The 16320-nt window shown below is 33.8% G+C and overlaps 1 protein-coding gene across 10 annotated transcripts in view; it reads left to right on the top strand.

Annotated features, from left to right (window-relative positions):
- The window catches only part of MICU3 (Mitochondrial calcium uptake 3), an 85541-nt gene extending 69504 nt beyond the window's left edge, over positions 1-16037 (top strand). For 6 of the 10 annotated variants that reach the window (XM_067115242.1, XM_067115241.1, XM_067115245.1 and 3 more), the window contains 3 exons: positions 2339-2496; positions 5339-5496; positions 11228-16037. In XM_067115242.1, coding sequence (XP_066971343.1) covers positions 2339-2496; positions 5339-5496; positions 11228-11317 — 406 coding nt within the window. In that variant the 3' untranslated portion in view covers positions 11318-16037. Of the gene's footprint in view, positions 1-2338; positions 2497-5338; positions 5497-10919; positions 10994-11227 lie in introns of all 10 variants that reach the window. The other 4 variants (XM_067115243.1, XM_067115244.1, XM_067115247.1 and 1 more) reach the window with 1 other exon arrangement.
- Positions 16038-16320: the final 283 nt, after the last annotated feature.

Below are 16320 nucleotides of genomic sequence, written 5' to 3'. Positions count from 1 at the left end.
CAAAAACCCAACAAACAGGTTGAAAGGAAGACACAACTCTTCCTTTTGGTATTCTGGCTCCATCTCCAGCTTATAGTGGCGCATTTCTTGTTCTTGGCTCTTGTTGTCTCAGGCATTTAACATTCCTTTATATGAAACGTCAAAGCTGATTAGAAGGATTGCAGATTGGCTTGGTTCCTTATAATGCGTAATTGTTTTAGAAATTCATGCAACTTATTTTTTCTGAATCTTGGGTATGCAGTTAAACTGCCACAAAATACAACTATCCTTCTTACATTATTAACCAGTCTTTATTTCTTTAAGCTGTGACGATGCAGACAAGTGAATGGGTTGTTAGACACTTGTAGTTTGTACCTCTAGCCCCCCACTACCATTAGTGATTACCAGTGATGAGCAGAATGTTTGACTATATGAAACACAGGTTTTATTTTAGGAAGTAATGAAATAGGTAGCTAGCATTAAAGTTTTCTGCAGTCATCTGTTCCATTTGTTCTCATCCTACATGGAAGTCCTAATTCATTATAGATGTATTTTTCACCTTTTATGAAGTGAAAGGATCGTCCTCAATGTGATTGTGTGGGGGATTTTCATGCGTGTTCTATTTAGTCAATGTCCTGTGTATTTTTTATGAATTTGTTGAATATGCTCAGTTTCATAGTGTTCAGTAGTTGGCAGTATTTTAGTGATTAGCTCAGCATGTTAATTAGAGCCATCTGGATGTGAAGGTGGATGTGTGCATTTGGTCATAATTGTATAGTAGGTTTTATCAAAATAGGGACAATGTGCCATATGTGACTGTTGCCACGTTAGTAGTTAGTATTTAGTAATTTATGACATTACTAACTTCGATTGGTAAAATTTTTTGTGTAAGAAGTTACTACCTACAGTAGGCATTGTACAGAGCCTTGGAGATGCTACTAAAACTTCTTTCAGTATTTCCTTGGCACCAGCTGCATTGATTTCTGCCTTTTACTTGGCTTCTTTTCCCTTCGATCTCTTCTCCAAGTGGCTGTCCAACATTTGCATCTTTACTGTGCTCTAATTTTCACATTTCACTTAAAAACAGGGCCTATAGGCTAGCCATGTGAGTGTCAAAAAGCGTGACTTAGTGGTCTGAATGAGCTAGTTTTTATCTTAATAATTACAATAATAATAATGTAATGGCAAGGCCACGTGTTCTCAGAATACGTACATACACTGATTAAGCATAACATTATGACATTACGTTGATAAGAATAACTATGATTTGTTTTTTAGGTGATCATGTACTAAATATAGTGTAGAATATTTTATGTCGCAATACACAAACCAGTATATTTAAGAGTAAGCAGACAATGCTGTTAAACACTTGCACAAATTGAGTTGTTGACATTATGTCTTATTTGTTTTTAGTTTTCACTGGTGCTGATGGTTTGATGATTCTGTGGATTTGATTTTGCAGTAAACTTGTTATTGACTTACCACATAACTCAAAACAAAAGCTTTGATTCACATTTCTAAAACATTACTTTGAATCTGTTATTGCTGTTTCACTTGCTTTTCTGTGTTTGTAACACTGGCTGACATAGGTGGAGCCTTTTTATGCCATAAGAAGCAGAGTGATAGAGATGCACGTATTTTAATTTGTATTCCAACAGTATTTATAGTAAAAGATAAAGCACCAAAGATTATCATAAGAATACATTTCATTCAAGGCTTGGCAGTGATTAATTTCTTTTTATGTAAAATGTATGTAAAAACTTAGTCCATAGCCTTATTATAATCGATGGCAAATGACAATGATGTAAAGGCAGATTTAGTCTGAGGTTTCACTTATACTTGTTTTACATTTCTGGAGTGTTACATTACCTTGTGTAACCATAGAACAATGCATTTACTTAATGTTTACTGTAATAGAGTAGTACATCCAGTTTGGACACCATCCCCTACCCTTTTCCAAAGATGTTGCCGCCTTTTTAGAGCTTTGAATTTTAGATTGTGTAATAGTAGAAATTTGTCGTCGTGTTTTAAATTAGTTATATCTACCTTTATGTTGGGTTAAGGATTGGCCTTGTAAGGATATGAAATTTTTTACTTGCATTTGATAAGCACAGTATGCATATAAGTTGATGTTTGTCTAAATTAAATTTCATAAACCATGCAATATTTTCTCATTGCACTTATTGCATGATGACCCTGATTTTAATTGATAGGGGTTACATTGAAGGTGAAGGAAATATTGATTATTCTACTGGCTCTAGGAGTTTTTGAGAATTGTCTTCCATATTGCATTGTCTTGAGTTGTTCTTTAGAGGTATCTTTTATAACCATTAATACAGAAGATATTCTTTGTTTTCAGGTATGAAATGTATTTGGAGAGGCTTCTTGATCGCATTCCTGATGGACAAGGAATTACTTTTAATGAGTTCAAATCATTTTGTCAGTTCCTTAATACATTAGATGACTTTGCTATTGCCATGCGAATGTATACATTAGCAGATCAACCCATTTCACAAGGTAGGGTTTCTCATTAATTTTTACCACAAACCCATCACTCATATATAGCCATATCCTTGATCTTCAAAGACCCAGAACTGCAGTCTTCTAAGTAACAAACAGAAGAGCAGTAATAGCACTATGCATGTGATCCCAGTATCAATAGATTCAAAACTCTAAATGCCTCATAAATTGTTTTCTGTTCCACTGAGAACAGCTTAGCAAAATTCTTTAGACTTTGGATATTACTGCAGGATTCTATAAAAAGCTTGAACCATTCATTCAGTTACATAACACCTTTCCCTGTAGGGGGATAGTGCTGTCAGTGTACCTGACGCAGTGCACTGTAGTTAATACTTGAGGTTCTTTATGGCATCCCTTTGGCCCCTAGCTGCAGCCCTTTCTATTCCTTTCACTATACCTGTGTTCATATTCTCTTTCTTCCATCGTACTTTTCACCCTCTCTTAACAGTTGTTTCAATGTTATTTTCAGCATTTGAATAACCTCATTGGTTCCAGCAATTTGCCTTTGGCCTAAATTGTATGTTCCAATTCCAATAACTCACCTTTTCATCATATTTGCTTTCTTTAACCTGTGGGCTGCAAGCAACACCTCCAATTGTTCTGATGAAAATATGAGATGGACAGGGTTTTATTGGAGGAATGTACCAGTTACCCATGAAATTTCACCTAGTCATTAAATCTGTTTCTCACAGAGCCTTGGGTTCCCCTATTGTTCCTTTTCCCTAGGAGCTCCTTATAGATTCAACAGATCACAATCGGGCAGTACTGTACTGGGGTTTTCAGAAGCTTGATTTATGGTATACAGTATATGATTGGTTTCTGGTGAAACCCCGCTTTCGATTCTCCGACCGGCCCATGAAGAATTAGAGGAATTTATTTCTGGTGGTAGAAATTCATTTCTCACTGTAATGTGGTTCGGATTCCACAAGTAAGCTGTAGGTCCCGTTGCTAGGTAACCAGTTGGTTCTTAGCCACATAAAATAAATTTAATCCTTTGGGCCAGCCCTAGGAGAGCTGCTAATCAGTAACACAGTATGATATTTCAGTCGAAAATATGTATAATTTGTTGACACTCTTAAAGAAATCCCACGTGATCACATTCACAATCTTAACGGTCAAATCTAAAAGAGAGGCATCAAATATGGACTTGTAAGAAAGCTTAGTAAGACTGCACAGCACCAGTGTCAAGTCCCAACTTGGAGGTTTTACTGAAACTTGAGGAATGGATATGCTAAAGTGACAAAAAAAATGTTGGAAATGTTCTTGTCATTTAAGTTCAGCCTTGCTGAAGATAGACCAGAGACACAACACAGCTGTAATGTTTAACAACCAGGTGAGAATTTAGTGTTCTTTAGGTGAAAAAGTCTGCTAGGACCAGAATACAGTAGAGGCTTTAGGGAATGAGAACTTAGATATATCAAGCCATAAATCTAGCCCATTTTACATGAGAAACAGTTGTGGTAGAGGAACAGCAGGGATCCGTAGCAACATTTGTAAAGCCTCTTTCTGATACTTTGCTTGATAACTGCAAGGTATTAAGGTGTAGCTGTTCTGAGTGAGGGTGAAACTGGTGGAAATGCAGCAGTTTCGTAAGACACCTCCAAGGTAGTAGAGTCCTGTGACAGTTCATGACAAGTTGCACAAGGTCCTGAAACCATTCTTGCTGCAGCCAAGAAGTAGCAGTGAGGGTCATTGTTGTTGCCAGTAACTTAACAAGAACCTGCCTCAGCCATCTGAATAGAGGAAACGCAGAGACATTGGGACCATCTCAAAGCTGGAGCATGGCATCCACTGCCCAGCTGCTGGGTTAAACTACAAAGAACAGCACAGTGGAAGTTTGGTGTTCTGTACCTGCCACAAAGCTTTGCAGAGAAGAAAAGTATACCTTAGTTTAACCAGACCACTGAGCTGATTAACAGCTCTCCTAGGGCTGGCCCGAAGGATTACTAGCAATGGGACCTACAGCTTATTGTGGAATCTGAACCACATTATAACAAGAAATGAATTTCTATCACCAGAAATAAATTTCTGTAATTCTTCATTGGTCGGTTGGAGAATCAGACGCGGGCCCAGCAGAGTGCTAGCCGAGAATGATACTAACCCGTCCAATGAGGAACTAAAGCTTTGCAGAGGTTGTGAAGGGACCCCTCCAATGGAAGAACTTGATGAGCCCTCCTGAAAACAGCCACATGTATGAATGAGAGAATATGCAGATATGCTTTTTTTTTATTACTTCATTATTAGATTTTTTAGTATGTTTGGAAGTTATTGGATAATTGATAAATGCACATGCTTCATATTTTGAGCAGTGTGTCAGCTTGTTTTCTAATATCAGTAACTTATATTTCACAACTGTGAAGGTGTCCCGAAAGTATACAATATATAAGAAAAATGTGGAAAACCAATATAATTGGCAAATTGTATAACGTAGATTAGTTCTGGCTTTGTTACTAGTTCATTATATCTATGTGAGAATGGGAAAATATGTTATGATGAACCAATGACTGTTTTGTATCGTACAGGAATAACTTTAAAGACATCTTCACTGTGACTTGTTTGATTAATGTAAATGTGATTCATAAATTGATCAATAAATTTTATGATGAAACACTGTAAGAATCTCAAAGTTTGATATATTCAGTGCACATTTTTAGACATTGTTTTATTAAAATGTGCACTTGTTAAATCTTGATGTTCATTTCATTGGTGTGGACAAGCCTTTTGACTATTAAATTAATTTCCAGTCTTTTATTATGCTATTTCAGTATTTTACCTCTGTGTTGTCTTAAGATATGTGAAGAAAATCAAATTTCATGTTACATTAATTCTTTATTTCCAGAGGAATTTCATCGAGCAGTCAAAATCTGCACAGGTGCTGAATTGAGTCCACACATTGTTGACACTGTCTTCAAAATATTTGATGATGATGGTGATGGCCAACTGAGTTACAAAGAATTTATTGCTATCATGAGAGATCGTCTACATAGAGGGTTTAAGGTATGCCTTTTGATGTTCTTGATTTTTATGTGTTCTGTGTACAGCATGTTGTTTGTTCCAGCTGTGGTTTCCTCTGTTTTAAAGACATTTTGTATTACAGTGTGGGTTTTTTTTTTTATTCCTTATGGCATAGAGAACTTTTTCAGTTACCTGTGTAAACTGACAGGTTCAGTTGAGTAGGAATTTGAAGTACAGTTGTCCCTGGAAATTTGCAGGGGTTAGCGGGTACAGCCCCCTACAAAAATAAACCACCCATAAATAACTCATATGCTCCCAAATGTTATTCTGCTGTTGACCATAAACTTTACATATATTTAACACAAACCGTTAATTATTTAACAGATTATGTACAATACAGTATAGTACAGTAGTGTGCACACCTTTTAGAGAACAGCACAGTATCAACAATACAGTACTGTATAAGGTTAAAGAGAGAGAGAGAGTATATTATATCATTAGAGTTTATACTGTATATAAGTTGTTAAATTTATAAACCATTCCATTAAAATGGATTAATGTAATTTTAGAAATACCATTCACATTTTACATATGTAAGGATGTGCCAAGATGTATTCACTTCCACTCAAGTCTTTGACACGGTGGCACGATGATCTTGAACAATGATGATGATGATGATGCAACACAAATACTGATGCAGTTCTTGCCTTATACTTATTGCATATCTATAAGTGGAGGTTGACTGTCAGGATCTTTACCTTCTTCGATAATATGTTTTGAATGAGGAGGAGGAGGAAGAATGATTGTCTCAGAGCTTCTATGGTGTCAGGGGTGGAAGAGGTAAGAGTAGGTGGAATGAGAAACAAGGATTGTTGGTTTGACCATTGGGTGATATGTTGTGATATCTGCTTGACTTTTTTACCTTATCATTTCTTTAAAAATGAATACTTATATGGTGCATTTGCTACTGCCATTTCCTTCACTTGCAAGGCATGTGCCATCAGCAGGCCAGTAAAATAAAAGCATAGTCCATGAGAGTAGTGAATTGATGGAATCCCACATTTTTCGGCACTGCCTCTTCTTCATATGCTATAGCAACTGTTTGTATTAGTTCCATCAAATCACTTTTCGTTAACTCGGCTGGCGTGGTGTCAGTTACATCTTGAATTTCCCCAAGATCCATATCTTGAAACCCTTCCCCACTTACCCTCTTTGCCATAGTTACAATTTCTTTCATTATTTCTTTGATGGACCCCACGGTAAATACTTTGAAGTTATTGACACTATGTGGACCCACAGAAATGTAACAGTTTCCACAAGGGATAGAAGGTTTTTGCACATAATGCAGTGTTTTTGCATCTGCTGGTATGGATTGACTTTTCCTTATGTATGTACTGCACAATTTACATGTTGCTGCCTTAATGGCAGGTATCTGTAGCATATGCGTCCACAGTATGTAGAAAATCTGACATTTTAATCTTTTCCTGCTGGGTCATCACTTTCTTTTGCGTCTTGTAGTACCTCTAGCAGCACTAGGAGCTTTGTGCTTTTGGGTCATGAGTTAATTGAAGATATTACAGCTGCATGTGCTCAAGATATGAGCTGTAAAAATTACGGTGCAGATCACTTTGCAAGAAAACGTGTGAGGGAGGCTTGGAGCCGAGACAAAGATGCTGGCATCCCCTAGCAAAGTGCACAGATCCACTGTCCTTTTGCAAACTGTAATTTTTTAAAAAGTTAACAATTTTTCATAAAGCAGTGTAAGTATTTAAGTTAGTATGCAGTTTTTAAGAGTAAGTGTGACTTTTCGCAAGTTTTGACTTATTACAATTGCATTTTAATGGTAAAATAAGTTATATATGAGTATTTAATGCATTTATGGTCTATTAAACACTTAATTCAAGGCAAATGACCAAAAAGATAAAAATACTCCATTCAATTATCATTTACAATTTGCAAGCAATTAAATCCACAAATTTAAAACCCATAAATTTTGAGGGACAACTGTATACTCTGTGTTTTGTTAAAGGACTGATTTCCATGCAAGTTTCCAAAATAGTAATCAGTTTTTTTCTGGATGAATGTGCTATATCTGTTATCCAGTCTTTGAAGTGTTGCAGAGTAGCTACGACAGATTATTACACCATGTGTAATTTAATAAATTTGTCATTTTTACTTGCTAATGCAGATAAATATTTCATATTGGTAATTCTGGTTAAGGTGCATATTTCATTTTGGTAGGTATTTAGACATCTTAATGCAGATAAATATTTCATATTGGGAATTTTGGTTGAGGTGCATATTTCATTTTAGTGGGTATTTACGCACAACTAACTTAGATGGGTGTTAGTTATGAAGTAATTGAAGGTGACTTTGGGTATCATCTTAGTCCCGCAGTATCCTGAAGGGCACATTCACCTCTTAGAAATGGTTTTCCTTTAGAACTAATGAAATGATGAAAGGACCCATCTTCATAATTGGGGATCATTGCTCATGTTGCAGATTTGCATTCCAAATCTGTTATTAGTAATTAGGCCTTACTGTATTAGATATAGTATCCACCTCTTATGGCTGTGAATGATTTTAGTGCTGTTTCAGAATAATGAGAGCAATATCAAATGCAAGAAATGTTGTTTTTGACTTGCCAGTTATACGTTCATCACTGAACATGTGGAAGCATTATTTGGTGTATAGTAATTTATGAAATATACAACTTCAGTTATCTTTCATAATCTTGTTACAATTTATAATAATGGATTTGAAAAATATTGTTCCTAATTACTTTTGCATGTCATTATAAGGTTTGAATTTATATATATATATATTATATAATGTATATATATATATATATATATATATATATATATATATATATATATATATATATATATATATATATATATATATATATATATATAATATGGTATATATTGAAATATATTTATCATTGTTTGAATGAAAAGAATTTGTGTTATAAGTTAACAGCCATAACCCAGAGAAGTATTATATATAATTTTTTTTTATATCTAATAAGGATAAATCCAACTTGTGTGAATAGAAATCACAGTAATTTTCCATTTATTAATATTAAGGAACCTAGTAACAGACTCAAAATTTGGTTACGTAAAATTCAGGCTAACCAAGTTGTGACATTACCTAAAACCTAAAACTTAACTCATAACCATAAGCTTTTGTGTCAGACTTGTGGGTTATAGCTGTGCAATTTTAATTCTCTCTCTCTCTCTCTCTCTCTCTCTCTCTCTCTCTCTCTCTCTCTCTCTCTCTCTCTCTCTCTCTCTCTCTCTCTCTCTCTCTTTCAAATAAAAAATTATGCTTGGTGCTCATCCTTATACATTCTTCTTTTGATGAAAACTGGTATGAAATCATAACATACATGATAAAGAAGCAAAGTGAATGACTTGGACACTGTAATGGAATGTGTTAATTTCCTAACAATATGCTGATAAAATAAAATTATTTTGGTATATGTAACCAAAACATGTTTTGAGGTCCAGATGGAAGCCAAAGAAACTGTTCCTAACTTCTGTGACATTTAAAAAGTATTCTTGGAAAACAGAAAAAATGTTATTTAAGAAGAGTTCTAAGGATGATCCAGGGAACTACAGGCCTATCAGCTGGACTTTTGGGAATATATCAGAATGAGACACTGAGAATGAAGATAGAAATCTAATTATAGGTAGCCAACATTAATTTTGTAATGGAGTCTCATGCTTAACCAACCTGTTAGACTTCTTTTTTAGTACATATGATAAAATAGAGCAAGATGCATATTCTCATCTACATTTCCAGAAAGCATGTGACAAGGTGTCATGCAAAAGATTAATGGCAAAAGTAAAAAGTACAGGTGCCACAGATGAGGTAAGAGACTGGATAGAAGACTGATTAAATAATAGAAAACAGAGTACTCATCAATGGGGTATTCTTATTATCAAAACATATTTGGTGTGACTGGTTCTTGGTTTCATATTCATTGCCATGACTATCTACATAAATGACTTAGATTTAAGGGTGACAAGCAAAATAAGCTAATTTTCTGAGGTCAAAAAAATAGCATATTTGCTGTAACAAAAATGGGCATTATTACTGACAATAATACTACAATTCAGCAGTTACAGGGAGATTGGAGAAAATAGGTGAATGGTCAGTAAAATTGCAGATCTATTCAAACTAGATGCATATATGCAAAGTCATGCACATATTTTATAGAAACAAGAATACCAGCAATAATCTACTTGGCAAGGTGAGTTGTCATCAAGGAAAAAACCTAGTTATTATCACTATGACTTACAACCTTCTAAGTAGTGTATAAAAATTGAAAAGAAAATCCAGAAAACACTATGATGCATTAAACATCAATTTACTCTAGGAAAAGGGAGAAAATACCAACTTTAAATAATGTACTTGTTTGATGCCACTTACAGTATGCTGTTTGGTTCTTGGTACCATGAAGGAAGAAAATAGAATATGACTCAGAATACTTTGTCTAGAAAAGCATTAAAGTGTCACAAACATTCAGGGTACTCAAAGGTATACATAACATAAACTTGAGGAATCTCTTTACCGTAAGAATTAATCAAGCTAGATCCAACAAATGGAAAGTGGAACTAAAAGATTTCAACACTAGCCCCTCAGGTTAAAATAACTGATACACCCATAGTAAATCTTTGAAGCATCTCTAGCCATGGAACTCTTTATCTTGTTAGAGAACCTTCCATTGTCCCAAGTCCAAGATGCATAAAAAATGGGAACCTTAAAACCTCATTCCTAGGTTCCCAAAGGGAAACTAATCAAGACTTGGAGGGTAAAAAACAGTGTAGATAAGTTACTCTGTGTCAGTTCTCAATTTGTGAGAAACAGAATAGACTTAATTAGATCCTTGATGGCAGCTGAGATGCCTCAAATAGTGGGAATTACAGAGACAAGGATTCACCTCAATTATAGAAATTTTGAGGTCAAATTGGATTTAGCAGGATATAAAATTTGCAAGAAAATTAAGAAGAGAGGGAGGAGATACAGTGCTGTAAGTTAGGAAGTGACAGAATGACGTTGCCTGTGGGATGGGAATCTACCTTGGGTACTAGAGTTAAGAATAATATTTTCCATCACTATGAAGAACCTGCTTCAAGTTTACTTATCTCACATACTGTATAAGCCAAATTTTGCTTAGTAATAAATTGTTTGTAAGATTTCAGTATGACAAGACACAAGTAAGGTATTTTCACGTATCTGTATGTTGCCTCTAGTTGAGTTTGCAGTTCCCATTTTGTACTAATATCTGTATACAGTATTTTCTCTATATAGCTGTTTGAATGAGTGAGTGAGTAGCATTAATTTGCATGGGCTTTTGAAGCTTGAATGGTATTCATGTTTCTTCAGAAAGCAAATATGCTTACCTCAGTGAATAATATATTTCAACCTTCTGGATTCTTCAAATTTCCCTGCAGCACACATCACGTAGTGAAGGATGGGATGCCTTCAAGCAGTGCGTCAAGAGTGAAATGAAAGCAGTTGTGTAAAGGTAACATTTTTCATTTTGATTTTAAATCTTGCTGTTTTCTTAAAAGTGGTAAAGCAGTAATGTCAAAAATTACCTTTGAAAATGTGAAAAGTACTAAGAACCAAACATACGGTTTTTATTGTAATTAATGCAATCCTTTTATCTATAAGTTATTTTTGGTCTGCTTTGTAAACATTATTAGAAAACTTAATTTAGTATCTGGAATAATGGATATAACTTAACCACTACTTCCAGACACAGCTGCCTAGAGAAGGATGGGAAGGTTTCAAAGCGTGCATCAAAGATGAAATGACTCGTGATGACCCCAGTACACCATCCCTCTAAAGCAAGAGGCTATGGTGTATAAAAAGTGGAGTACTCCATAAGTTGTATGCTTTCATGTAATTAAAAGTGATACTGTACTTGTCTATGCATGAAATGTTGCCCTTGTTTTTACAAGTAAGAAATTTACCAATGGTTTTGAATGACAGGAGTGAATTGATTGCAATGATGGATCAGATTTTCTCCTTGCTGTTGAATTTCTGATGATATAGTTGACACAGAAGGATTCTGTTATCTTTAATCTTTCATGCAGTGTCATAAACAGAAATTAATTTTTACAGGCTCTCTAGATTTTTTCAGTATGTTGATTTAACATTCTAAATAGGCTATTAAGGGATAATTATAATTGACTGGAAAACCTGTCAAATACTGATAAGGTATACTTAGAATTGGATGTACTGAAGTGAGATTTAATTAAGATAACTTTGACTGAATTGCAGAAGCAGTTGAGCTTATAATTAACAGTATTAATTAGATTATCTATATTTATTTTAATAATATCACCAAAGATAATTCATAATTTTTGGGCCCAAGGTATTGGGTACTCAAGATATTAATGTAAAGGTTGTTATTGTGGCCCTTTTGACAACAGGTTAATAAATACAATTGTACTAAGGAAAATGTGATGAACTAGATTGTCATTAGTTATAATTTCATGATTGTTCATAAAAAAAATATGTATATTGGACACTAAATTGCATCCCTCATTAGCCATCTTAAGTGAATGGCAGAAGACAGACTGAGAACTGCCATTATTACTTATGAATGTCATTGTTACACATTGTAACTTGAATTTAGGCTCCTAGGCATGCTGTTAAGAGCAGTGTAAGTTTTTATGGTAGATAAGATAAATTGTTATAAATTGTGTCCTCGTTTAAACACATTTTATTGAGCAGTGAGTTCTCACCTAATAGGAGTAACAAACTTGCCAGTCTTGAGTAGAAATTAAATTTTTATGTAAAACAATTTCCCTTTTGTCAGAATTATAATGAAAAATGTGGGTATGTGCAAGAAAGGGAAGAATATTTAAATTTTTTATTAATCTGGATTATTTTTATGAAAACTTTATCCAAAACTACTTGTGAGACAGGGTCTTGATGTAGAAATGGCAATGACAAGGCCCAGTTACTTTGGTACAGGATTTACCGTCTTCACTAAATATAAGAGGCCATAAGCAGAACTTGACATATATTTTAACATTAGTGATACCTTTTGGTGATGATCTATTAAATTTCCAGATGTAACTTGTCCTCATTTTTTCATAGCAGAATTCTACCCTTTGTAGTGCCTTGTACTGATGGTTTTATGAACACTTTGCACTGTCTTGTGTAAGAGGTATTTAAATGGAAGTTGGTGAAAATGCTTTCATATATAGTACTGTATTTGATTGATGGTTGAATTGTAGGTCATATTATGCAGTGTTTCTGTTTCTGAGTAAAGTCTCTTGCAAAGGTTGTGTGTTTAGTATAAGCAGGCTATTTAGTTCTGTTGATACAGGGAAAAGGTTGAGAAAGGATTAATCTCAAGTAAACTTAGTCACTGTGAGAAGTACAGAAGGTAAGGTCATTTTAAACATTTTGCTCTACACCTGTCACCTCATTTTCATTTTATATCAGGAATTTAGAGGCACTCTGGTTATCTGAATGGATTATTATTATCTGCTTTCTCTAAGGAAAAATCAGGATCTTGAATCGAGAGACTAATGCTTTCAAGCTTACATGCTTTTGTAGTAGTGTATTTAGATTGGTATACAGTATGTAATATAGATTATATACCTGGTATTTAAGTATTTATTTTAAAATATAATGAAAAGTTTTCTGTTGACAATGTAAACACATCGTAGGCAAGGGTGTGGTATAGAAAATTACTGCTAAAAATGTTCTCCTGTTAGGTATCTAGTAAGTTTGAAATGCAGTGAACTTAACCATTCATAATTGTGCCAAATTCAATGTCCTTCTCTGTTTCTAACTTGTATGTTATAGTTGTGCTGTTTTGACACACACACACACACACACACACACACACACACACACACACACACACACACACACACACACACACTCTCTCTCTCTCTCTCTCTCTCTCTCTCTCTCTCTCTCTCTCTCTCTCTCTCTCTCTCTCTCTCTCTCTCTCTCTCTCTCTCTTCTTGTATTTTCATAAATTCTAGAAAAGGAATTTGGTGCATTATTCATTGTGTCTGTCATCTAGGCTAAAGGCAGAATTTAGCTTAGAGCTAGGAGAGTTACTGCATCACCATGGTGGATGGTAGTTCCTGTATTTAAAACATTTAAAATTGTGCAGTGTATGTATAGACAAGTAAGTTTTCTAGTCATATTTTAGTATAAAGATGTTACATAAAATGTATAATGTTTAGTAGAATTATGCTGTTACCTTTTTTAGAACTTCTGAAATTAAATACTCGGTAAAATGCTTCTCCAACTATGTGCAGCCTTCATAGCTCAAAAAGTTTGTCCAAGTTTTGCACTTTACTGTAGTCTGCACTTGACTTTCATATTTTGGCAGAAAACTAATGACCTGTACTGTAGTTTCAACAATTGATCAAACATGTTGAAGTAAAAATATGACAAGAGCAGTGTATGTGGGGTTCTTGGCCCTGTACTGCTCTTTCATATTTTTCTAACAAGTTTTGTCATATTAAGTGATTAGACAGCTTCTCATTTTACTACTGACCTTATTGATTTACAACTTATGTTGTTATCAAATCCTATGAGTGTGGATAGTTTATGAATGTTGAGTATATTATTTATTCTATTGTGTTCATATGTTTAAAAGTCGGAATGTTATGTAATTTAGAATTATTCTTCATTCTTATTTGTATTTTAGAGATGTTTCTTTAGTAGTAGTCACTAACAGGTTAAAATCTGCTAGCACAAATGATTGTCTTTATGATAATGCAATACTAGATTTAAAATTAGTTTTCAGAGAGAGTAATGGAAGAATTTGTGGTTTTATGCCTGTTGCAGCTATTCTATGCATGGTTGTCTACATTGCAGGCTTCATTTGTTTAGATTTCAACATATTTCTAACATGACAGTGCTAAGTTGGTGGAGAGGTCTCATATGAGACACTGTGACTGTAGTCTTTATGTGGGAAGAATTTGCAATATGGTTGTAATTGCCAGCTTCCTTGACACTTGAAGTGTTTGAAATTAGTAATCAGTGCTCTTTATGATATCTGTAATTGTATACTTGTGTCTGTCATCATCCTGTCCAGAAGCACTTATCAGTTTTTTTTTTTTTTTTTTTTTTTAGAAGTGATGTGAAACAATTTCTTGGGGTAAGTAGATCCTATTGCTTTTGTCTTTCATGATTCTCCTGATTTCAGTAGCTATAAAGTTCTTCATAGATATTTGATTTGTAACATTTACTGTATCTAGTTTCTTTTACACTTCCTCCCATCAGTCATCTCTAATGATCTTTAATTTGTGTTGTAATTCTCATTTCATTTCCAGGAGTAGAGTGTATGCTGTACTGAATAATAAATTTGCTCAGATTCATATTTATTGCCAAAAATCAGGTTCCATATTTTGTTTCTTTGTTGGAATTTAAATTAATATAGGTAATATTTATTGGTAGAGTATTTGTTTTAAGTAGTTTTTACTATTAATGGTAAAGTATATTGAAATGTAATTAGTAAAGTTCTTTTTCCTTCATGTTGTTCTTCCAAACTCCTGCAGCTAATAGCAAATGGTAATGTAGGCTGAAGTATAATTTTTACAGTCAGTTTTAATCAGATATTTCTGTGATTCATGGTACTTTTCAATTAATCGTTGGAGATAAAGTAGACTGAAGTTGAATTTGAATTTCATTCATAGTATCTCGCACCTTGGTTGTTAATAATGGTTAGGGAGATTGTGTTACATTTATTGATAATTAGATTATCACTGGGAACAAAATTAAGGATAAGACATGATCAGATTTTAATGTTTTGTTCAACTTATATTTATTTTTATGTTGTATTGAAGTGTAATAGTAGTTATATTGTTTTAGTAAATTTGAAATGTATAAGTAGTTTTGTTGTTTTAGTAAATTTGAAATTTATTAGTAGTATTGTTGATTTACTTAACAAGTAGAAAATTACAGATATATTGTTGAATATTACTGTGCATTTGTTGTTACTTAACTCAGTAGTGAATCTGATGTTCTTTGCCATAAGAACTGAAGTGAGGAGTCCCATGTTTTGCACTAAGAGTAATCTGCACTAATATGTGAAATGAGATTTTTTTCTTTTCCAGTTTGTATGATGTGGTGTAATTTTTGTTAATTTGTTGTGATTTATGTGAGATCTCATGATTATAGCTTTACAAGACTCCCTTTGTAGTACTGAGTTTGCTTTTTGTCAAATGACAGACTTGAATTCATTGCATTCAGTACATCTGGAACTCAGAGAAAGCAGTAAGTAAGGGAAAATTTTGAGCATTAATAGGCATTAGCATAACCTGCAATAAGGAATCTGCTTTCAGATTACTTCTCCCTTTTTCCACACTGCTTCTCTTATTAAAAAAAATTAAAATATGGATGTTTTATTCTAAATAAGTTTCATAGAATTGTAAGGTAAATGAAAAATAAGAAATTTTGTTAATTTTTGCAGTGCCTTTTCCAGAACCTCAAAAGTTAGTTATAAGGATTAATTGTTAAATTTGATTGTTGGCAATTACTATAGTGAATTATTCTGACTTCAGTAAACTTCTTTCTGGTTAAAAGTGTTTTCTTTTACTTCCACTACTGGCAAAAAAGAATCAGTCAATTAACAGTTTTTATGAAAATTTATTTTGTACAGGTCCTGTGCTATCAGACTAAAGCTGCTGGAAAACCTATTTCATAGGTCAATTACAACACTTAATCTCATGCTTAGGTGGCACCAGATTCAGGGCTCTTTGAAACTGTTTTATAATTTGAAATAAGAAAAGGTAAAATATTTAATGGTCATTCTTATTTATTAATATGTTTTTGTCCTTTTATATGGGTTATATAACCTTTTTTAGA

Source organism: Macrobrachium rosenbergii, chromosome 13, assembly GCF_040412425.1.
Source record: "Macrobrachium rosenbergii isolate ZJJX-2024 chromosome 13, ASM4041242v1, whole genome shotgun sequence".
NCBI lineage: Eukaryota > Metazoa > Arthropoda > Malacostraca > Decapoda > Palaemonidae > Macrobrachium > Macrobrachium rosenbergii.
This window is presented reverse-complemented; position numbering and strand designations above follow the sequence as displayed.